Source organism: Antennarius striatus, chromosome 3 (assembly GCF_040054535.1).
Source record: "Antennarius striatus isolate MH-2024 chromosome 3, ASM4005453v1, whole genome shotgun sequence".
NCBI lineage: Eukaryota > Metazoa > Chordata > Actinopteri > Lophiiformes > Antennariidae > Antennarius > Antennarius striatus.
Window position 1 is genome coordinate 3,667,036 of NC_090778.1, and position 24,783 is coordinate 3,691,818.

General features: G+C 41.7%; 1 protein-coding gene across 9 annotated transcripts in view; it reads right to left on the reverse strand.

Annotated features, from left to right (window-relative positions):
* The window catches only part of tjp2b (tight junction protein 2b (zona occludens 2)), a 61,268-nt gene extending 43,663 nt beyond the window's left edge, over positions 1-17,605 (reverse strand). For 3 of the 9 annotated variants that reach the window (XM_068309943.1, XM_068309940.1, XM_068309941.1), the window contains exon 1: positions 17,202-17,598. In XM_068309943.1, the coding sequence (XP_068166044.1) occupies positions 17,202-17,261 (60 nt within the window). In that variant the 5' untranslated portion in view covers positions 17,262-17,598. Of the gene's footprint in view, positions 1-17,201 lie in introns of all 9 variants that reach the window. The other 6 variants (XM_068309938.1, XM_068309937.1, XR_011034990.1 and 3 more) reach the window with 5 other exon arrangements.
* Positions 17,606-24,783: the final 7,178 nt, after the last annotated feature.

Consider the following 24,783-nt stretch of genomic DNA (forward strand, 5'->3'; position numbering starts at 1 on the left):
TTGATGGGCTGATTTTTTTTGTAAGGTTTGAGTCATTATATACTTTTTTCAAGAGACTTCTCACTCACCAAAACTTAGATATTGTTCTATTTTAAGGAATCCTACCTATTGCACTCATCACGTACTCAGACAGGCAGAGTCAGTTTGTATCTTCTCAAATCAAACCATTATTTCTTATTCCTACAGGGAGGGCAGACACTTAGACTGCAGTACTTTGCTAGACGATAAAGACTCATGATGACTTGTGATGACTGTCATTTTTAGAATCTGGGTTTAGTAAAAATAAATATTCTTCAGAGATAATAATGGAACATACAACAATAACAAATATTCTTTGTCAACAAGGGCTTTACGTGGTATATGGGTTGAATCTGATTAATCTGGGATACGTGTTCTGGTTATTTTGGATGTTAGGAGTACTGAGCAGAGCTGCCTGTCCCAAAAGAGAACTGTGTGAACAGAAAAACTGAACTCGATATAAAGAAACATGTTTGACCAGTCATAAAAAAAAAGCACACAGCTTCACTCTCTCTCTCCACTCTTGTCTTCACACATTGTTGTGCGTGTATATGTGTGTGTGTCTGCGGGTGGCCCTCAGAGCTTCAGACAGGCCTGCTCATTGCTGTCACAGCACATTGTCATCACAACACCCTCACACCAAACACCAAACACAACACTTTGCTTCTGGAGCACCAGTTCACCACAGCACTGAGCACTGGTTCCCACTGGGAGTGATGACAACATCCTGTAGACACTCAAACGTGATCAAATGCAAGAAACCTCCCCATGTTTTATTAGGGACTGTTTGTTATGCACGAGAGGGAAGGGGATGAAGCAAATGTGAGACAGTTTGACAATTTCTAATCACTGGTTACATGTTGAGTTTTCTCATTTTCGTGCAGAGAAAGGACAGGCACTTTTAAATAAGCAAAAACATGCAGTGCCGCAAGACTGACCGGACCACACTGGGCAGCACCATATGATTATGCAGATCTTTGTTTAGAAGGGCTAGTTGGACGTGGGCAAACTGCAGTCTTTTTTAAAGGACAACTTTAAACACTTCAAGTATTCATCAGATTAACCAATTTGAGCAAGATTGAATCATTGAGAGGCCTTAAATCATGTTTTTCACTTAGCTGACCTGCCTGATTAAATTCCACATCCAGAAGTTACAGAACATGAAGTTCCAGATGGAGAACTACTTGAATCCACCCAATGATGGTCATAGTATATTGTACTGTATCCCATGGTGCATTGCTCCCAATCACAGATTTCAGAATGTAAATATCTAGCAGAGGGTTTCCAGCTTTACTTTAGTGTCACAGCACACAGCTTAATGTAAGATGCATTCTGAAATGGATAAATATGTTGTAACTGCACCATCATCTTATATAAAACTATGTATATGCATGTGTTAAGCAGAGTAAAGAACGTGTATTAGACTGTGCAACAGCCGGGTACAGACAGCAGACGTAGAGCAATTAACAGAGCGTGAGGCATCCTCTGAAATGGCTTCAGTGTCATTGGCTGCTAATCAAGAATCAGTGATGACCTGCAGGGATTTTTGGTGTGAACCACATGTTCACACATGGATTCCAGACCTGATGGAGAATGACAACAGAGCAGATACATCTCATTCATCAGTCACTGCTACTGGATTTAACTGGGGATCATTAAAAATGCATTTAATGCCACTTCACCTGTCAGGCACACTAACAAAAAGGATCACTGTCCTGTCCAACAGGATGAACTCCAGTTACCTTTACAGCCGAGACACATTCTGACACTAAAACTTTTCCCCTCGCTGGAAAGTGAATTAAATATTTAATAGCCCCGCATTTCTTTTGCCCCAGCCTGGACTGTGACTGACACTCACTATGGAGCTCGATGTTAGCAGTTAGCAAGTTCAGCTGAGAAAAGGGGTTCGTGATTGGGAAGTGCTGTTTTTGGGTGGACCATCAGGTGCATTAGTTAAAGGTCTTCTGTGATGTCATCAGAAATGTTACTGGGAGGAAAGATTCCAGGTGCAAGACTTATTTCAGTTAAGATACTTCTGTTGCCATGAAATTGTATATTTGGGGAGCGATTTGTTGGGGGGGGGGGTGATCCTGACTACAGTGTGTCCTCGTTACTCAAGGTTAATGCGTTCCAGGAACCACATGTGAATAACAAATTCCACGATACAGAGACAATTTATCTTATTCTTTACAGTAATTTAAATGTTTATGAACCCTCCCCATACTGAAGGTAAGCGAATGGGCAGAAGGTAGAGTTTGTGGGGGAAGGGACAGACCTGCTGGTCCTCAGGGGCAATCAGATTGGAAATCAGAAAGGATTTTACCTCTCAGAGGTAATTAAACAAGAAAGATGCATGTGGTATGTGGAAGAAAATGCTTTGTCGCCTACTGAGGTATTGGGTTCTGCTCAAGTTCTTCCTTTCCTCTGTTACCTAGTGTTCATTCACAAGGACAGAGAGATAGACCAGAGTACAAGCTGTTCCAAATGATCTGAGTTCTAGCTTTATGTTTGGAACACAGCCCCAGAGGAAGAGTAAACCCTGTGGAGAGGATGGTCAGCTTTGGAATAGGATTGCAGTTCATAGTGATCACAATTAAAACAAGCTCTCCTTGAAACGGTCGCCATGACTTTGGGCATTTAAAAGAACAAAGGAATTAAGGTCAACTGTGTTAATTTGGTAATTAACTTAAATAAAATAGTTCAACTGTTCAATCTAATGAATGGTTACTGCGACCACTTATTTCTATACCCGGGGACTCTGGATTATGCTGCTAAATCCTCCATTGTTGGCTATTAAACTGGATCCACTTTTCCATCACACATTCTGACTTTTCCTGCCCAGATCTAAGTCATCCTTGACTCCAGCCTTTCCTTCAGGCCATATCTTTTTGAAAAATCCTTCCTCTGCTTGTTGCTGTAAATATTTCAGACATCTTCTTTCCATTATAAATAAAGAACAAGGTTCCTCCAGAGATCCACTAATGGGATGAGAAAAACTAGAGGCAGTGGAAGGAGAGTGGTCTGCATCACTCTTGTTCGCCAACAACTGTGGGTATGTAATGGATGCTGGGACAGAGGAGAACATTACTGCTCTGCAGGAACTGGTTTCTAGCACAAACAAAAAGACTCCAAGTAAAAATAGATCACCTCAGCAATCAGAGGCCAGATATTCTTCTGTCTGAAGGGAAGAATGTTGTAAAACAGAGCTTTCAACATTCAACAGAGCATTCATGTTTTATTATTTTAAAAAAACCTTGATTAACATAATAAACCAATTTAATTAACTGTTAACCATCACAACCCAATTATAAAAGTCCACTGTGACCAAATACGTCCCTTAATGAAACAGGCTTAGACGGTCATTCAGAAAGTGTACTTCATTTCCAGTCCTCTGTCTCACAATGTGAGAGGAAGTGAAGAGGAGGGGAGTGTTGTGGTGTAAGTAGTTAAGAATGAAGGCTTTCATTAAAACTGAAGCTTAATCTTCAAAGAGGAGATGAAGGCTGAGGCACCGGGGATTCCTATCGTAGAATGCGACCTTTCCAGGCCTCGCTGGTCCGGGGAAGGACAATTCCATTGCTGGAGGCACTCAGGAGAAGTCAGGGAGGAGAGATAATTCAGCTTGCCAGCTCTGCGGACTGAAACTAACCATCGGTCTGTCAGACTGTAATGTCAGAGGAACCGCTTCTTAGTAAGGAGTTGGTTGGGGTTGTGCTGTCAAACATTATGAGAGACAAAAACAGCATTTTATTTATTTGATTCTCTGCCTCTTGTAAAGTTACAACAATAAACTCCCTGTTCATATCAGATCAATGCTTCTGTTATGAAACATCTGCAGGAACGTCTTGTGGAAAACTATGATATGCCAGGTTCCCATTCACATCTAGTTCCTGTTTCTAGCCTGGTCTGAAGGTGTTTACAGTACAGAATTAGTCAGGAACTGATACAGACTGCCACAGACGGAGCTGTGTGGAGGAACCATCACCGTATTACCTTCTGACTGAAACCTTAATATCACCTCTGTCTTTGTCATCAGGGGAGGTGATACACACATACGGTATTAGTATGTTAGCAGAGGTCCGTGTAGGTTCAGCATCTCCATAAGTGTCTACAAAGTCTCTCTTTTTTCAATTTTAATTCCATCTAATGAAAATATTTCATCACACACGTCTGTTCACAACCAAAAACTCACTTTTATCATCAGGACTATGTCTGAAGAGTCATAAATAGATCAGGACCAAACAACGCAGACCTAGTTGTTCACTGTCCACACAGATCATGTGTTCAAATCTATAAGCACCAGCAGATTGATCACTGCAGGTCATCAACAATATAAAATACAACCACACAGACCCATCAGTACAGAAACAGATCATCCTTATCGAGGTCATAAAAAAAAGAACATCAATCGTGATTGACTGCTTTTACCACGGTTTCGCCTGGTCAGCCTGTGTGTGCGGTATGCAAATGCCCCGCTCTATAAATGGGGTGCAGGTCTGGACACACACATCTATGGGTGTGAGCGCTTTGAAGTGGAAATGAAGCTGCAGGCAAAGAGCAGCTATGTGAACACTGAAAGCCCTCTGACATTAATGGTGCCTCTGTGCTGAGGGAAGAGTGAACTTCAAAGATAGTCCAGATTGTGTGTGGATGAGGATGACTGACGAGGTCTCTGGATGAAGCTGAACCAGCCTGACGGCAGCTGAAGAAGAGATGATGTACAGGCAGCTGAACAAAGGTCAAGGTCAGCCCTCAGGGCGAAATCCTGAAATAATGACGTTCAGATCCACCATCATGAAGCCCAGTTCAAGGGACAATCTGACATTCTGAAAAAATAATGATGCTCACAACTTCATGCCATGTGAAGAAAAACGTTATGATTGGTCAACTTAATCTGTTGGCTGTGGAACACTGCTTCTCTGTAATGAGGTTTCTCATGAGGAATTTAAATACACACAGTATTTTGAAGGCACTGTATCCTGCTGAAACCAAAATGTTCTGTCTATTTCAACAAATTCTTGAAAGTCTTAATCATTCCAAGTATTTGTTGGCTGGTTTGTCCAAAAAGTCATCCAACAGTCCCCTGGGTTTTGTCCAGAGATAGACGAGATAAAGGTTTATGATTCATCTAAACCAGTGGATATACAGTTTTCTCTAATCAATATCCGCCTCAACCCAGTGCCCTGGTCAATCCATAAGAGAGGCAAACTGTTGTCGATGTCAGGCAGTAAACAGAGCAGTAGAAACAATTGCCATGTGTCAGTGTGTGTATTGAGTGAACGACTGCCTCATCACAGCGGCTCTAAGTACAACCACATACTTAGAGCGACAACAATGGAGATATTGTGACAACATACAGCGCTGACCCGAAACCACACAGAACATCCCACACACACTGACACACAAACCCACTATGTGTTCAAGCTCATGAGAACCAGTTTCATCCATCCAGCAGAGACTTAACATACTAACACATAAAACACACAATACAAGCAGTGGGTCAGTCTAATCGCTGCTGAACAAGGGAAACTGTTCAAAAATTCAAGTCAAATACATCCCTCCAGTCTTCCCATGTGTCGCAAGGACACATGGGAAGATAAATACGGAATTTTGATAAGCAGGAGAAAACTGGGACAGCTGAGATGAGTCAGCACATTTTAAATAAAGCTACAACTCTTGCTTACAAATCGTGGACGGCAGATATGTACTGGCAACCGGCACCATTTATTATAAGAAAACAGTAAAACTAGAAGGGTTTTCACTGAAATGCATCTAATTGAGCCTCAGATGAGCAGAAACTTCAGTCACTGATCCCACAAACACCTGCAGAACCAGTCTGTTTGCTCATGGACATTGATTTAGTAGGGTTTTTTGGCAGAATTTGGGGACATTTTGAACTAGAACCAAGGCAGTCAGAGACTACAACATCCCACGACACCCCTGAATTCAAAATTTTACTCTGATCTACAGAAGGATGCCGAGTTTTGAACTGCCAGGCAGGAGGCCTAGAGGAAGAACAAAGAGGAGGTTTATGGATGTAGTGAAAGAGGACATGAAGGTAGTTGGTGTGAGAGAAGAGAATGCAGAAGACAGGGTTAGATGGAGGCAACTGATTCGCGACCCCTGAAGGGAAAAGCCGAAAGGAAAAGAAGAAGACCCTGACCTACTTTCATAGGTCATAGGTAGATCAAAACACTAGTTTTGATCAACGGTTTTACTCACACTGGCCTTCTCTCTAGTCTTTCCATCTTATTCAGTTCCTGAGTGTACAAAAGTTGAAATTTGACCTTCACCTAGTTTTCCCAAGGTCAAGGTCATCATCTCATTTTTATCCCCTTTGCTGCCCGAGTAATGTGCTATTTGTTTCATCTTTCTATCTACAACGGTTGCCAAGATATTTGGTGGACTAACCAATGGACGAACGAATGAACACACCACCACTGACAATTACAATACATCCCTTCGCAGAATGTAAAAATGTTATTTTCATGTTGAATTCATGGTTTGACTACTTTAACTGGGTTTGCACTAAAGATAATGGGATCTTGCCAATGTCCAGCGCTTCCACTGATCCCACTAACAAACAAACAGACCCTCAGGCTGAAGTCATTACCCATAATCACACACCTAATCATGAACTCAAATCAAACCAGTAATCATGACACATTTATCTTCTTTAACTCCCAGTCCTGCTGCTGTCTCACTCAGGGGAACACACTGTAGATGCCTGAGTGGGTTGTTCCTTCTTCCTGTAGTTTCTCCTTCCTGTTGTTTCCTCTTGTTTCAATCAGATCTAGTTCAATAACCTTGCTTTGTTTTGAAGCTAAAAGCCTGAAACCTTAAACAAAAGCATGACAGGAATGCGCAGGACAGGATATTACATACCGTGCTTCAGGACACACTGTCCAAGCAGAGATTATACAGTCTTTTAATATCTTTTTCCAGAGACGATTCTTGTGGGACAACAGCACAACCACGAATCGTTCTCATTCACATTACCATGAGTCCATTCTGGAGTCTGCAGGTCTGATATCTCCTAGTCTCATTGAACCTCTAGACTTAAGAATCTGTAATGGCTGACATCTGGGTGCGGTTGGGTACACCACTACAGAAGGACAGGGAAGACACCTTAGGTCTAAAATGAAAAAACATCATTCATCTCCTAAGTGACCTCTTCCTTTGTTCAGGGAGTAAGGATCTCCCCAAACTTGAAGACACTGTCAATCTACTTTGTGTGTGTTAACTAGCTGCTGACTCTTGCTAAATGCACTCACATCCTGTGAAACTGTCACACCTCCACCCTAGTCCCATTGCCACCTCTGCTGCTATCTCAGAAGATCCTTTGTGCCTTCATATCGTTTGAACGGCGAAGAACAATGAGGCGCTACAACCCCGTCTGAAACAGGCTATGCAGTGACTTCAGATTGACCTGAAAGGAAAAGCATGTGGTCATCAATATTACAAGGGTTCTCCTCTTGAAAGCAGTAAAAATGAAGACCACCATTTCCTAAAGGTAAAACCATAGATGCTCTTCATTAAGAGAAATGACTTGGTTTATAATGGGTTATAGATAATCCATATTTTGGGAAACAGGAAAGAAAATGCAAAACGATCGAAACGTGTGGAACTGAAAACAGGCATTCAAACAATCGATGCCTCAAGTCCTGCTTGAATTACGTTTGCTTCTTCAAGTGTTTCGTCCAGTCTTCTTGATATTTTTTCACTGTTTCGTTCCAACTTTTCCATCATAATCATTTGTATGGAAGTTCAGTAAATGCTGATACAGTGTTTTTACATTTAAAAAGACTCTGACATCAGGATCTAACAGAATCATTTCATTCTGAGGGACGCGTTCATCGGGAAACAAGAATGAAGTTTGACTACAGTTTCTGACTTTACTCTAGTATTTACAGCATGGATTGTCACTGGATTGTCTTCATGTGTGTCTATTTATTGATCCATTGTCATCTTACGTACGATAAACAAGGCTGACAGAGCGCAGTGGATGGAGATGATTGGTCAGTGTGTGTCTCAGGCTGAGTGAGAGGCGGCAGTACCTGACTCATTGATGAAGACACAGAGTGATGATGATGCTATTTATACATCCTGCCTCTCACTGCACCTGCTCATCTGTGTGTGTGTGTGTGTGTGTGTGTGTGTGTGTGTGTGTGTGTGTGTGTGTGTGTGTGTGTGTGTGTGTGTGTGTGTGTGTGTGTGTGTGTGTGTGTGTGTGTGTGTGTGTGTGTGTGTGTGTGTGTGTGTGTGTGTGTGTGTGTGTGTGTGTGTGTGTGTGTGTGTGGGGCCTGGGGCGGAGACTCATCAGCACAGCAGCAGCCAGATATATTCCACTCATACACTCATTCATTCATTCACTCAGCGCCAATTAGGAGACAGTATCTGACAGGACTGTGACTCTGCAGCTGGCGTTATCTGTGGAACCACTGAAAGTGTTTCTCCAGTATGCTGCAGAGCTATTTTTAATGGCAGTGGTATCATTTGCTCTTGTTAACCTACTGGTTGAATTCATGAGCCTGTTAAAATTCTTGCTCTCATTAAGATTTGTGATCATGATCATTTCTGCAGGTCAAGTCGAGCCTGATGCAACTGTTACACGATCCTGATGGTAATCATTTGGCTCCACAATCAAAGTAATGTTAATCATGTCCTAAATAGAGCGCGGCAGGAAAAGTGCACGTGCTTCCTCTAGGGCGGGGTAAATAATCATCTACTGAGGCGTCAGTGTTCAACTGATTGCGTTTCCGAGGTGATAACAGGTTTCCTCATTAGTAGATGAGAGGATCCTGCGCAGGTGTCGCAGGCTGACAGGAGGTTGTGACAGAGAGTTGCCTTAGTGACAGCTCTTAACTACAGTTCAGTTTGTTCATCTCACGCAAAACTTGTTTCACACTATAATTAGAACTAACAGCTGGTCGTCCTTAGGGAAGTGCAATAAACCACTACGCAAGTATTAAAGCAACCAAACGTACCACCAAACATATATTTCATAATGTTCAACAGAAGATTGAAAAACTTTATGGACAATCTAACTTCCGTCATCGTCTCTAATGTCACGAATCAGTTGATCCCAAAGCCAATGAAAGAATGTACGTCAGACAACTCAAGCGGAATAAAATGAGACGTCTTTAGAGAGCTGTAAGAATAACTTACAGACACAGAGACAGTTTTTACCGTCGCGCAGCTCTATCGTCTCAGGCTAGAGACTCTTCAAGATTTGTGGGCCAATACAACGATTAAGATCCGTATCCTTCTGTGTGAAACACTTGTTTATGATATGAATAAAAAGGAACAGGTTGCTGATATTTAAAACAAGAACATGAATCGGAATGTGTGAAACACATCAGTGCAGAGTTATAGTTCTGACTTTAAATGTTTTGGACACTTAATCTTGAATAGTCTCTAAACACACTGTCAGTTTATCAGGTATGCCTCCATTTAACTAAACCGATCTTGCACTAAATCCTCCCATGTGAGTGTTACAGAGTTCAGTTTGTGTGAAACTATTTAATCTAAAATGATGATCAGTGGAGAAAATAATAGAAACACCTGTCAGAGTCATGTATTACAGGCAGCACAACACAAATCAACATCACCTCTTTGCTTTCTAGGAGCAGAAGTGAGTCTGGCCATTGTTCAGTTTCTGACCTCGGTGTAGTTTCCTCTGAACTCTCTTCCTCTCAGACCAACACAAACTGTTCCGCCGAGGAGAAATGAGCCAGCTTTGCTTCTTTAAATACACAGATGACATCATAATACACCAGGGGCTCTGCTTCTTCTATCATATTTACATTTGCTCATCAGGAAAGACTTTGAGGAGAAGAGATAGAGCTGGAGATAGCGTGCTCACATACATACACACACACACACACACACACACACACTCAATGTATTCAACAGCTCTCTAAAAAGCTCTTCCTGTTATTTCTGGGTAATTGCAGGGTCTCATTTCAGAGATTAACATCCCAGTCACGACAGGACACTTCTCTCCACACAGATTTCAAGCCTGTGAACTGAAGTGTTGAAAATGTGTGGAAGTCACATGACACAAGTTCACCACATGAAACAGTTGTGTTCATCACAATCCACAGAATCATTGCAAAGCTTCCAGAACGACTTGAGCCTAACTGTTGCTAATATTTTATTCTAGGAAAGCAGTTCCTCCACAACTCTACACAGGGTTCAGCCTCTCTGCTCTACATTCTGAATACACATGAGATGTGCTCATATTCCACTGTTTCAACACTACTGCAGACTGTGTACCTGATTTCATTGTTCTGCTCCTCTGTGGTTTGAGTTTCACTCTCTTAATAAAAACCGTGTTCACACCAGCCGGTTTGGAACGCAAGTGCGATTTAACAAAGCAGTCCGACTCCACCAGCATTCAGCTAGGAGGGTTTCTGAAGGGGTGAGATGTTCACAGGTTACTAACCAACCAATGTGTAGACCTCCACATTAAAGTTATGCACCAACACATTTGCCTGGTTGATATCTTGCCCCAGATACTGTCTCTAAATTGCACCAATAACCTTATCTAAGTAAATTAAATGAGAGATATTTAATTTTGCTTGGCTTGCAGTGTTTCATTATCAGCCCATTAACCTACTGACTGTGAAAACAGTCATTTAATAAAGGAAGAATAACCACATTAAGTCAATTAAAGAATCCAACTAATTTTATTTTGTCATTTTAATTTAGACCTCCAACAAGAGGGCCTGTCTTTGAACATTACAAGATTACACGTGAAATACTACTCAATACATAACCTGGGTGGAGGACACACAAGAACCCATCAAATCATGGTGTGATCCAGTAAAGTCCATGAACTTCTGTCGCTTCCTTAACTCTGACAGACACTTTTGTCATTCTGTTTCGAATTACAGCACAATATCGAAGTAAATCCATGAGCGATTTTGATGCGCGTATCTCCTGAAATTTGGATTAGAGGTTAATGTCATTAGAATAATCTGCTGGATACTAGCAGAAGTATAAAAAAATACTAAATGCCCTCCTAGTAATGTACTTTATTCTATTTCCATTTATTTGTGTTTTCCTGCATTAAATTCATTCAACTAAATGTAAATAATTCTGTCAGTCATTGATCAGCTTTTTTAACTAAATACCACTGAGTTATTGCTCACCACAGAAGCTGTACAGCTGTATTTAGTGCTGGTGGTGATGTCATCTCCACACGTTGAGCTGGAAAACAACAACACAGCTCGCCAAGCCTTTATTTGCACAAGACAAATACAACAATTAATGCAGGCTTGCTTCCTACAGTCAAGAGTGGAACACATCCAACAAACTGTAGGCTTATTTACACACTGAGAATCCTGTGTTTACGACCCACTGCCTTTATCCTGCTGACAGTAATGATGACACGCTCCCTCACAGAGCTCATATTTGATGTATAAATGTTTGATACGAAGTCCCAGAGGCATGCATTACTTCAGATGGACAGAGGGCTGCATTGTGGGTCTTAGTTTTGGTTAAAACGCTGGCCGTGATCTGGTCTTGGCTTCAGGGAGCAGTGAACATGGGAAGTGGGGACCTCTGCTGCAGGAAGTGGTTTGTATTCCATCCCTCCCTGTTCCTGTCATTCCACAGATAACGTCCTCTTAGTCGCGTTCGCTCACAGGAAAAAACAACAACAACTGTGGTAGAGCACGCACAACGCTGGCCTGCACCCTCACAGGCAAATGCAACACTGCCCACATTCAAATGTCCAACACAACCCAGGACATCCTGGTCCTGCTGGTCTGAGCCTGTGTGGGAGTTTAAGTTCAAGCTGTAAATGTCAGGTGAGCAAGTTTGACTGATGCTGTAAGAGTTTATTTATGCAAAATTTTCTGGGTCCTCTGGCAAGTCTACTAGAATCTACCTATTCCAAGTGTTAACCCAAAGAAAGCCCAATAAAAGGAAAGATTCATAGTCTTAAAACTTTTGCAAAAAACAAACATGCGACTTTTGTCATTTTTTTGTCAATCTTCTGCTTCTCTATGTGTCACAGTCCCGCTCTTGAAGCAACACCTCACCTGAGGCTGAATTTGGAAGCAGATGGTGAACAGTCTGCCTCCCAAATCATAAACTGATAGTCGGGCAGGAGCATTTTGGCATCAGCGTCGCATGCTGTTCATGTGACTTCCCCACTCTCTGGTGATAGTGTCACCCTCACAGCTGCAACCAGCTCAGTGGCGTCCATGTCCACAGCCTGTCCACCCCCACCAGACAAGAGGGCATTCGGTATTTTGGTGTGTGACTGGCAGAAAGGCAGGTAGACAAGCGTTTCGCCCACAGAGGTACTGCCAGTTCAGATGAGGACCAACAAGTCGACACAGTCCCATAAAGCCCCCCCCCCCCCCCCCCCCCAAGTCAGCTCCCAGAGGTTTGAGTCACTGGACCAGAATCCCTGGGTAACCCTATGAACAGAACTCCTGATTTTCATACTCATCACATTCAGATGCTATTTGACAGTTACATTTTTTTTCTTTCATGTTTCTACATCCTGGTGAACTAGGAGCTGCCAGAGCCAAACAACTGATCAATACTCCTGATTGGTAACCAATCAGTTTTTTGGGTTCCCTGAATTTTCTTATTTTAAAATCCCCAGCAAAAGGAACTATTAGGTGCAGCTCACCACTAACTGCAAAGTCCAAAACAAAACCGTGGATATTATTATTCATATATTTGTTTAAATGCCAGCAAAACAGGTTTTTATGATGACGAATGCTTTTTAATTGTCTCCAAACTCAACAGTCACCTCAGTGCTTTCTATTTACCTTCCTATTTATATGACATGGACACAAGTGACCATGTAATCATAACCACACATAACACCAAAGTGGCTTGAATTCAAATATGTCTAAAAATGTCAAAACAGGCAAACTCATGAGAGAAATTATGACATGCTCGCAAAGAATTCTGTTTGTGAGGCAAATAAGGTGGAGCAGTAACTAAAATCTAAATAATGAAATAAGCACGCATCTATATATTTTCTACTTTCAAATGTTTTCATTGGAAAGTTTCTGGTGACTTTCGAGAAGACTGTGCCCTCTCACTTTGTCACTGCCTTTTTAAAATGTCTAAGACACCAGGATTTGCATTTGTGTTTTAATACCTGTGTGCGCAGACTGGTCATAGCCAAGCAACGCACCGAATGTGTTCTCCTCTGATCGTGGGTTCCAGCAGGACACCACGCCCTGGCCTCTGAACCCATTCCCCAGCCAGGAGGCAGCAGCAGTAAACACTAAGCACCGACACCCAGAGGGAGGAATTTTATCAGGCGGCCCCTCCCAGCAGCTGTCCAGGCCCATGTGGCACGATTCCCATTGGTCAAGAATATTTTGAATTTCTTGTAATTTTCTTGCAAGAATAGACTCATACAAGAAACCTCTTGATTCACATCTCTAACAATTTAACAGTGACTTCTACCAAGGGGCTGCGTGATGGGTTAGGGTTAGAGTTAGCACTTCCGTGAGACACAAAAGTGTTTTACATGATACCGTATGCGCATTCTATTGGCTGACGGCATCCAGAAGTGCACTCTGTTCAGTCAGTCTCGGACTTTCATGAGACACAAAAGTGCTTTTAACAGTCTATAAGAGTGTGGGAAAAGGTAATACAGATAGGAGGTGGTTTAATATCAGTATGGGGAGGGTTCATAAACATTTAAATTACCGTAAATAATAAAATAGTTTGTCGCTATATGGCGGAATTCCGTTTATGTGGGTGGTTCCTGGAACACATTAACCGCGAGTAACGAGGGATCAATCAATCAATCAGGTTTTATTTATATAGTGCTTAATCATGGCAATAGACATTTCAAAGCGCTTTAACAGACAGAAAAACCCAACTGAACCCTCCAGAGCAAGAATAAGCGACAGTGGCAGGGAAAAACCCCCGAAGTCGAGGAAGAAACTCCAGGCAGGACCCTTACTCTTTTGGGCGGCCATCCGCCTCGACCACTGTATTAATTGTGCCACATCACTATATGAGCACCTTTTTCTGGATGCCATGTGTCGGTGTATTTTGACATCACTAGTTAATGAGTGTTTAGCCTCTATAGATCACACGGCGACTCAGGAGCCAGCCTTTCCATGGAAGATTACAACTTTGCTCTACCGGACACACAACAACACAGCAAAAAGTCGACCACCTAAAATTCAGTGAGAACGCAGAATTTGTATCTATGAATAGTCATCTGATAAAGAAATGATAATCAGTATTGTTCACTTGTGTTACATTTTATGAAGGGACGGCTGGTAAGGTTTACCATTTGAGAATACATGAGTTCCAATCATTACTTCTTCAAGTACAGCTAAAGACACACATGGACTGGGTCCACCCATGGAACAGACACGGTTGTTTCAGATGTCATGTCCGTCAATGTCTCTCATAGTTCCATGTGTCTTCTACAGTGACACAGATGCATCCAGAAGACAGCCTTGTAGAGTCAAACAGTTTCAGAAACAACAAAACTGGCAAGCCCTCAGGTTTGTGATACCGTGTCAGTAAATACATGGCTGCAGAAACAAAGTAAAGGGTCTGCTTCACTGCGGTCGGACATCACGGCCAGGCCTGCAGCCCACAGAGGTCATGTTAGTGGATAAGGCGAAGGGCGTTGCCGCTACTTTCTGGCCAGACTAAAGAAATTGTTGCAGGAGTGAAGGACGCGAGACAGACTTCTGATCTCTAGTGTAGGTCCATCTACACAAACTCTGAAGCCTAAAATGTCTTTCATCTTGATGGAGAGATCATAATTGTCCCTGGTTGTTATTCAAGTCTCTAAAGCACAGCAGCAGCAGAGATCAACGTGAATATTATCCTCCACAGTGCTATACGTCATCACAATTCAATAAAAAATGAGATCAAGTGCACTTTGTTGAAACTCTTCAGTCTATGGACACAATTATCTGACAGGAGGAATCCTTGGATATTGAAGGTCTAACCCAGAGTGTCCAGCCAGGCGCGTCTTCAGTGTTGGACTGTACCATCCATGGATTTGTGTATGAACGCACCAGTGAGTGAATGCTCTCCCTGTTCACCGTCAGCAGCTGTGTTTCTGTCAGTGTGTCACGCAGGCTGAACTGGATTCTTCTATTGTAAGAAAACAGAATGGGGTTGATGAACAGACCCCGTTGAATCATGGGAGTGCTTCTGCGCCATCGCTTTTTTTCCCTAAAGGTGATGATGTATTCCAGGGAACTGTTGTCATGAAGAGACACTTCGCTCCCTTTGTGAACGGAGAGATGTCAGCTGTGATTTCTTGATCCATAATACATGAAGGTGCTGTGCAGGATTCAGGAACAACATGAAGCGAAGTCAGACATGTCTAAGTGACAAGAACGGATTTAGCTCGCTAAGAAAAGCACTAGATTTGTATAAAGTGTCAATGGTGGGGAAGGTTTTGTAAAGTCAAAAATTCAATTTATTCCTTTGAAAAGGATTTTAAAAACAGTCTATTTCTTTCTAAAACCACACCAACAAATATCTGATTTTAAAAATTGCTCTTTAGAAAATAACCACCTCAGTCTCAGCCCGGCGCCACTGATTGCTGATCTTCTACCAACTGAGGTATCAGCTGTTCTGATCAGTCCCATCTACTGTCCCCAGTAACGGCACACCCTCAGTTATCTAAACTTAATTCACCTGTCCTCCATAGCAAAACTGTAAAAGGCAGCTCCCATTTTTCACTTTAAATTACACTTCGGCTGATTCCGCCCACTGGTGACAAATCACAAAATCACCTTTCTGGTGACATTTCTGATTCTGGTAGTGTTTATAAAACAATTTCAACCTTCATCTTTCAACACTCAGGCCTTTCACTTCAGCCAATAACTCATCCACTATCAGCATAAACAACACTTCCTCTCCTCCCTTTTCTTATTCTTCATAAGAATAGTTTACATGATTACTACTGGAATACTTTACACAATACAGTATTAATAGTTTCAGTACCAGTTGATGCTTTGACTCATGCATTGTAAAACCCAAATGAAACTTAAATCCTTTCAGTACTTCAATGAGTATTTCAACAACATTAAATGCTGTAAATCGTTAGGCCTGTGCTCCAAATCAGGATCTGAGGTTCAGGTTAGTTCAGGGTAAATGATGCTGATACTCTTCTTGTATTGTAACTTCAACTGTAACCCTAACGTGCTCCAAAGGAAGTCCTTCTCAGGAAAATTCATTTTAAATATGTTAGTTGATAATATATGTTACTGTATTACATCCTGTATGTGTAACTTTTATCTCTGCATCAGGAAATGTTTCTAGATCAATTAAAGTGGAGGAGACACTGAATGCATTCATTAGGGAATAAAAAACATATCAGACTGCCATGGCTGAGAGGATTAAAGACTTCCATAGGGTCATTAGTGTGATCATGGGGACAGGATCTCTCTCTCACACTCACACACACACACACACACACTTCATTAATGATCATCTTTGCGGGTGACCATGGATCTGTAGACACCCAAAGGAAGAGTCAACCCTGACATAACAGCAGTGTCATTGTGTGATCATCTCTCTAAGAGTTGCAGCCACACAGGAGGTAAAAACAATCTGACATTTTCAATTTATAATAAAAGTGTTTTGATAATAAACAGCACAGCTCATTGGTTCCAGGTGTACTCCACTGAGCAGCGATGTTACAGGAAGTAAAGCCACATTTCACACCCTGCCTCTGGCTTTCCTCACACACACACACACACACACACACACACACACACACACACACACACACACACACACACACACACACACACACACACACACACACACACTTTCTCTGCGGGTCTGCTGATTACATCCGGTGACCTTCTAATCTGCAGTGAACGCCCCCCATTAAACCAGAGATGTCAATCTGTCCGGGATTACAACCTTCACGGTCAACTTTAAAGTCCGAACAGTTTCTCCAGGCGGAGAAAAACACAAGTCCAGACGAACAGGTCCGACTCCCCGTACGCGGCTTCCTATTGGCTGCGCTGAGGAACAACAGGTGTACTGACGAGCCGACGATTGGCTGGCCAACAGCCGAGCTCGCGCACACTTAAACCAGGTGTACGTGATGCATTTGAACGCAACACACACCGACGGCACTTGTCATGGCGAACTAAGCAAACGTGACGTCACACACGTCAAAACACCAGAAAAGTGACACTCACTCCGACATTATCGCTTCTGCTCGGGTAAGACGCCAGTCTTCCGCCGCCTCTCACCGGCATGCTGCTCCTGCCTGGGGTCCGCCGAACGGACGCTGGTCGTCACCGCTGAACGGAGCCCTGTGGGGTCGGGCTGCGGTTAGCTCGGAGGCTAGCGTTCCAAATGAGGCGAACCTCGGTGACAGCCAGCCAGGACGGCTCCGCCCCCTTCACAACAGCCTGGTGTTCCTGCGGGTGGACAGCCTCCCTCCGGCAGCCAGTGGGCAGAGAGAGGGAGGTCCGTCCGACAGACCGGCAGCACAACAAACTACATTTCCTGTTGGCGTCCTCTACTTACACTCCACCAGGCAACAAGTTCGAATCAGACTGACACTTCCATGGTGTGTGACAAGCTGCGGACATGAAACAGAAGGTTCCGTTTCTTTTAGTCACCGACAGGAACAAGATCATACCATCTGTCAGTGCTGACATAAACAAGGCTTTACAGGAAGCCAGAGGAAATTTAATGTGGGTACTCAGTTTATACTTCGCTATGAATGTTTCTAATCTGGGTTGTGTTTCCATCCTCTTTAGGTTATCAGTGTTATTCAAAACTTCTGATCAGATTTTAATGCTAATTTCCCCACCTATATATTTGAATAAACTCACTTCAGACATTCTCAAGCTGTCACGCTGTCACCGACTCCACCCACTACCTGTCAATCAAGCGTCCGACCAATCACGGCACATCTGCCAGAAGGAATCACATGAACACTATGGCATAAGGCAACTGCTATGTTAGAATAACTATACATGGACTTCCCTGTTAATATAATTTTAGAGTGTCATAATTGTTCCAATAATTCTCATGTTTTTGAGCAGGAAGTCCAAACAGCAGGAACGACACGGAAAACAACAACAATTTCTGAGTAACACTAGACAGACACTGAACAGACTGTCCAGCTATGGTTTCTGTTTGGAATGGGGCAATCAATGTAGTATCCAAAATGCTCCTCAGGCATCTGACAAAAACGCTCTTTCAGTAACTACATACAGCTCTTTTCAGGGTTTATCATGGAATTTCCATGGGTTCCCGCTAGTTTTATGTAGATTTATATATTCCGTGAACATATGGTCCAAAGAACAATCCAGCGGATTACTGTGGTAACCCAGTCATTTTTTTAAAACATGGGTGTCAAACTCATTTGCATTGAGGGCCACATCAGCATTATTGGCTGTCCTCAAAAGGCCAGATGTAACTTATAAATGTAACTCAATGTAACTCAATGTAATGTAACCTAAATGTAACTACTTGTTAAATAACTCAAATTTATTACTTATTCAAAAAAAAAAAAATGTTTGCTTGTTGCTATTGTAACAAATCCATTTAATTTGTCACGTTATGAAACCCACAGAACTACATCAATCAAGGATCAAACTATCCAAGTGAATAATGAAAAATAACATCACACACAAATGAGGACATTAATTTTGTTCAAAATGTTTTTGTCAAAGTTAAAATTAGCTTAATTACTGCATTATGTAAATGTATTTTTTGACACATGTGTTTTTAAAAGAATTTGACTTTGTTAATTTCCACAGGTCATCACAATTAGACACAAGGAAGAGCATCAAATCAACTTCAACGAAGGAAAAAAGAAAATAATTTAGATTTTCATCAATATCTGAATTCCATCAAAGATTCATCAAATCAAAACTAGTCTTGTCTTCAATAATCCTTGCAATACAATCCGATGCGTTCAAGGACTGGAGCACTGACAAGATTTCATTATCTAAATTTAATACAATGATTGGACAAAAATGATCCAGACACATTTTCATGAGATCCAGAACACATGACTCATGTATTTTGGTTCTGATGATTCATAATTGAGGCAGGTTTTCATGGTCACATGATGAAGTCATCCTTTCATGGCTGTTTGTGTGTGATGACACAAGGAGGGAAGTCTGCTGTGTAGTTTCTCCTTAGGCTAATCTGACTTTTGTATTTACTTTTGTTTTTACTTTTTGCTCTTAATATTAGTAGACCTAGTTGTGGAACTGGAAGGTAGGAAAACATTGAAATTGTATTGATTAATAAATGACAGAAAAGATGAATAGTTTAAGCTTCAGGATGCACTGCCTGTCAAAGACAAACTGCATGGTCTAAATCTACGTTATGTTCTCTTCCTTAGATTGTTATTCCTAGTTTAACATTTTATGACACAAAATCACACGTTGTCGGGTCGTTTCTTTCTGTTTTTAGACAAGAACTCATAAAACTCTTCTTTTCCATTGCAAATATTTCTTTGAACATGTCATCTATTCCTTTGGCCTAGGACGCTCAGGGTTATACCAGTTCTTAGAGGCAGTCTTTATCAGTAATAATAACAAACTTCTCATTTTTGTGAACACCCTGTCTTATTGCACCAGGATATAAAAACTTAACATTCCTGGGGATTTTATTTGACATCTTTTTTTTCCTTTTTTTTTTTAAACTACACATATCCGTTCCCAAAACTTCCAGTCATTCCCACAATCTTCTCAATACAATTTCTTTGAGTTTTTAATGTATTCACAGACAGTTGCTGATGAACCTTCATACATTCATCAAGTCTGAATCTGAAATCACCAGTTCCACTGTTTCTGAGAGTAAACTTGGGATCCAAGGCAGCTACTACAGTATTATAACATCTTTATCTTTAATGTTTTTTATTAATTTTAATACATGCTCAAAAACCCAGACTGAAAGCTGACTACCACTGGCGTCTTAATGGATGTTATTAGCACTCTGTAATGTGTTTCAGCTTTTTCAGTTCTGCTATTAATTTAAGATCTGAACTGTATTGTCACTAAGGAGAAAATAATTCACTATTGAATTGGATCAGGAGTTTCCACCCTTAAAATAAATATTGTTTAGTTACGTCAAATCATATTTCACATTTTATCAGATTTTAGCCAACCCTTACCCTCTCCTCAGGTGGTTTGATTTAAATAAATGTTTTAATTCTATCTAAAACAGTAAAACTCACATATTTTACCAAACATAAAACAATCATAAATTAATACATAAGGATGGAGCAGAACATTCTTCCATTTTGCTGTGGTTGGAACGATTAGAAGCCATGAGGTCATTCCTTGCGTGTTGTGTGGTGATGGAGAAGCGCTGTAATCACCTTTCCTGTCCACAGTCATGTGTCCAGGTTTCGAGAGGCTACATCACTGACATATTGATGATGCTCTATGATCCAATATTCCTTATGTCCCGTTCATAATTTAGTCTCTCCAGTATGTGCTGAGGTTTGCTCTTTAGCTGAACATGCATTAATTCCCAATGGGAGCTGTTAGCTGCATAATCATAGCTGAAATGTACCAAAACATTTCATGTGAAGTAAATCATAAAATTGAAATGGCAAGATTTGAGTTGAGTGGTTATATAACATAACATAACTTTTTTTTTTTTAAATAAAGATTTATAGCTTAGGTCTGTAATAACAGGGAGATGCTGCGTTCCTAGATTTATGAGAGATGGGTAATAAATCAGAGATGAGTGGAGGTGGGTTGAAGTTTTAATCTGCAGCCTTGTTTCTGCTCCTTATGGCCTCATATTGATTTACTCATGCTCCATTATAAAGAGCCACAGCAGTCAGACGCAGAGCGTGTTTCCTGGAGGAGCTCAGCAGTGATTAAATTATATTTCAGTCTTTGAATAGCTCAAACTTTATCGTAAACAAGACTGAAGCTGCCTCTCAATTCAGAGGCTTGAATCCTTCAAAAATCACGGTGTATGAAGGTCCCCGCCCAAGGCCGCAACGGTCTGGTTCATGGACAGTTTCCTGTTTATGACACATCTCTTCCCGTCTTTACCCTTGTGTCACGAAGCCCCTCTCCTGTTGTCTGATTAGTGAGGGTCCATAAAGTTGTTATAGTTTGCAGTAGGAGCACATCTAGTAGAAAAGTATGCAATTCAGCAAAATATGAAAAATATATTTTGTTAATTTTTAATACATTAACCATGTGTGTAAAAACTTATTTGCATATCTTACCTTGTTTCAGAAAGTTAATATTTCATATTTTTTCACTAAATTATAATAATCCCTTAGTCTTCCCTTAATTGTATATGAATCCTAATTGGTATTTTGAATTATTAAGACATACGGATTTTTAAACCACAAATATATTGGCTTTAACAATTCATATGCAACAGTTTTCCATCACTATTTAATGTTTTACTGCCATGTTTCATATTAATAGTGACTGTTAGGTGGAAAACAGCAACGTGTGGTTTGTCACCAAATGCTCTGTCATGTACTTGCTTATCTACTAAAAAACTAAATACATTTATTCCATATTCATCAAATATAGACTGGGATTTATGAGAGTGAGTTTGTGTGTGTGTGTGTGAGTGTGTGTCTATGGGCCCCTGAGCAGATTGTCCGGGATGATTAAAACCAAAGTAAATCCGTCCCAGCACATCGTATCAGTCAAAGAAGAGAAGCAGCGGCACCTACAGGCGACTGCGGGAAACACACCCAACATCCACCTGGGGAAAACGCGCCCTCCAACCTCTCTTCTAAGTGACTGGTTAAACGAAGGAGATTTGAATATTTTCCTTGGTCCTTTCATCAGTAATTTTCAATATTTTCTCTTATCTCTCAGGATATGATCAATACATTAAAAAAATGTATACTTATGGTACCATTATGGTATATTTATGAGTATGTATGATGATGTAGTGAAATAATGTGTATAAGCCTTATCAATTAATTTGTGTTGAATTATACCATTTCAAACCATAGCTAACAGATATATGCAACTTTTTTTAAAAGTTATTATTTAGGATCTACTTAGCTTTATGACTAATATATGTTTTACTTTTTTTTTTGTGCAATCAATTTCTGTGATAATTGTTTTGATCACTTTAGGTGAATTATGTCTCAGGGTTCCCTCCTTGTTTTACGCCCCCTATAAAAATGATGCTTCTCACTCACCCCCCACTTCAAACACTCCATAATGCTTTCAGTCAATGACAATAAGTCACTCAGCCTATTAACACATCATTCTCACCTCCCACACGGGTGCACAGCTCACACTGAATACACATCATTAAGTTAAGGATGAATGACCGTCTGAGGCTTAAGATACCTTTAACACAGTGGTCAGACCAAACACTGTCTGCACTGAAGCTCACCATCATCTGCTGGAAACACATGGATACATATGTCCTTCAGAGATGTCACGCTACGAGCAGATGCCTGGTGGAGACTGATGAAATGTGTTGTGACAGACAGGAAGAGTGAGACAAACCAGACTAAACTGTACATGCATGAAGGCTGTAGTCATGGGGATCTAACATTTAATTTAGTAGCTCTGAGAATATACTTTACAATTTTCACTGCCAACTAGAACTGGAACTAAATAAGTCAGCGAATAATCTGTACTGATTAATGAAAAGAATAGGAATCCTTGGTTGTGTGACGGAAGGCATTCCAGGTTTATATTTAATGTCAAGGAATAGTAAAAGACACCACTCCAAAAGGAACAGAGGTGTGAAAAGTGTTAATTGTCCTATTTCTACATGTAGCTTATTCTATCGGACGGCACCAAAATTGTTCTGGAGGACTGTCCGACACCTCAGGAGGGGGAAACGGGGAACCATCCAAGCTGTATATGACAAGGATGGGGCAGTTGACTTCGACTGAGGAAGTTGTCGGTCGGTGGAAGGAACACTTTGAGGAACTCCTGAATCCAACTACCCCAACTGACCCGTCCTCTGTTGCAGAGGCAGAGCTGGAGGATGATGGGGGATCAGAGTCAATCTCTCGGCGCGAAGTCACCGAGGTAGTTAAACAACTTCACGGTGGCAAAGCCCCGGGTGTTGATGAGATTCGCCCGGAAATGCTGAAGGCTCTGGGTGTTGAGGGGCTGTCGTGGATGACACGCCTCTTTAACATTGCGTGGAAATCTGGGACAGTGCCGAAAGAGTGGCAGACTGGGGTGGTGGTTCCTCTTTTTAAAAAGGGGGACCAGAGGGTGTGTGCCAATTACAGGGGCATCACACTCCTCAGCCTCCCTGGGAAAGTTTACTCCAAGGTGCTGGAAAGGAGGGTCCGGCCGATTGTCGAGCCTCAGATTGAGGAGGAACAATGTGGGTTCCGTCCTGGTCGTGGAACAACGAACCAGCTTTTTACTCTCACAGGGATCCTGGAGGGGGCTTGGGAGTACAACCATCCAGTCTACATGTGTTTTGTAGACTTGGAGAAGGCATACGATCGGGTCCCCAGGGATATACTGTGGGAAGTACTGCGGGAGTATGGGGTGAGGGGGCCTCTCCTCAGGGCCATCCAATCCCTGTACGCCCAAAGTGAGAGCTGCGTTCGGGTTCTCGGCAGTAAGTCGAACTTGTTCCAAGTTGCTGTTGGCCTTCGCCAGGGCTGCGCTTTATCACCAATTCTGTTCGTGATTTTCATGGACAGGATATCGAGGCGTAGTCGTGGTGAGGAGGGGTTACAGTATGGTGGCCTGAGGATTGCATCGCTGCTTTTTGCAGATGATGTGGTCCTGTTTGCGTCATCAGCCTGTGACCTGCAGCGCTCACTGGTCCGGTTTGCAGCCGAGTGTGAAGCGGCGGGGATGAGGATTAGCACCTCCAAATCTGAGGCCATGGTCCTCAGCAGGAAACCGGTGGAATGCCTTCTCCAATTGTGGAATGAGGTCCTTCCACAAGTGGAGGAGTTTAAGTATCTTGGGGTCCTGTTCACGAGTGAGGGAACAATGGAGCGTGAGATTGGACGGAGAATTGGGGCAGCAGGAGCGGTATTGCAGTCGCTTTACCGCACTGTTGTCACAAAGAGGGAGCTAAGCCGCGAGGCAAAGCTCTCCATCTACCGTTCAGTCTTCGTTCCTACCCTCACCTATGGTCATGAGCGATGGGTCATGACCCAGGACCAGGTGGAGGGATTATATCTCAACACTGGCCTGGGAACGCCTTGGGATCCCCCAGTCAGAGCTGGTGGATGTGGCCGGGGAAAGGGAAGTTTGGGGCTCCCTGTTGAAGCTGCTGCACCCGCGACCCGACTAGGGATAAGTGGTGGAAGATGGATGGATGGATTCTAAGTTTTATTTCCTTTTTTTTTTTCTTCATTTACAGAAGTTGAGCGCACATTGGTGTGTATGCAAGATCTGTGTTCAGTACAAGAATGGTGGATGTCAAATGTTTGAGGGTTTAGATAGTTCAATAGTTTCTTGTATTACTGTGTAATATTTTTCAAATATTGAATTTAATTAGCCGAAGCTTTTATCTACAGAAACTTGTGCTTAAAATTTGAAAATATTAATAGTCCGACCAATTAGAAAATGGCAAATGAGACCAAGAAAACATAATACACACATAACAAATTATACGTCTAACAGTAATGAACAAAACGTTAAATAATTCACATTAAACTCTTGGTTCAAACTGAAGGCTGTCCTCTCATCCTCGTCCTTTATCTTTATTTCATTTACTTGCTTATTCTGTTAAGAAAAAAATAATGACGTAAAGGGTATCATTTGAGTAAAAATTCCCTTTAAATGAGAAGATATAGAAAAGCAAAATAGTTAAAAT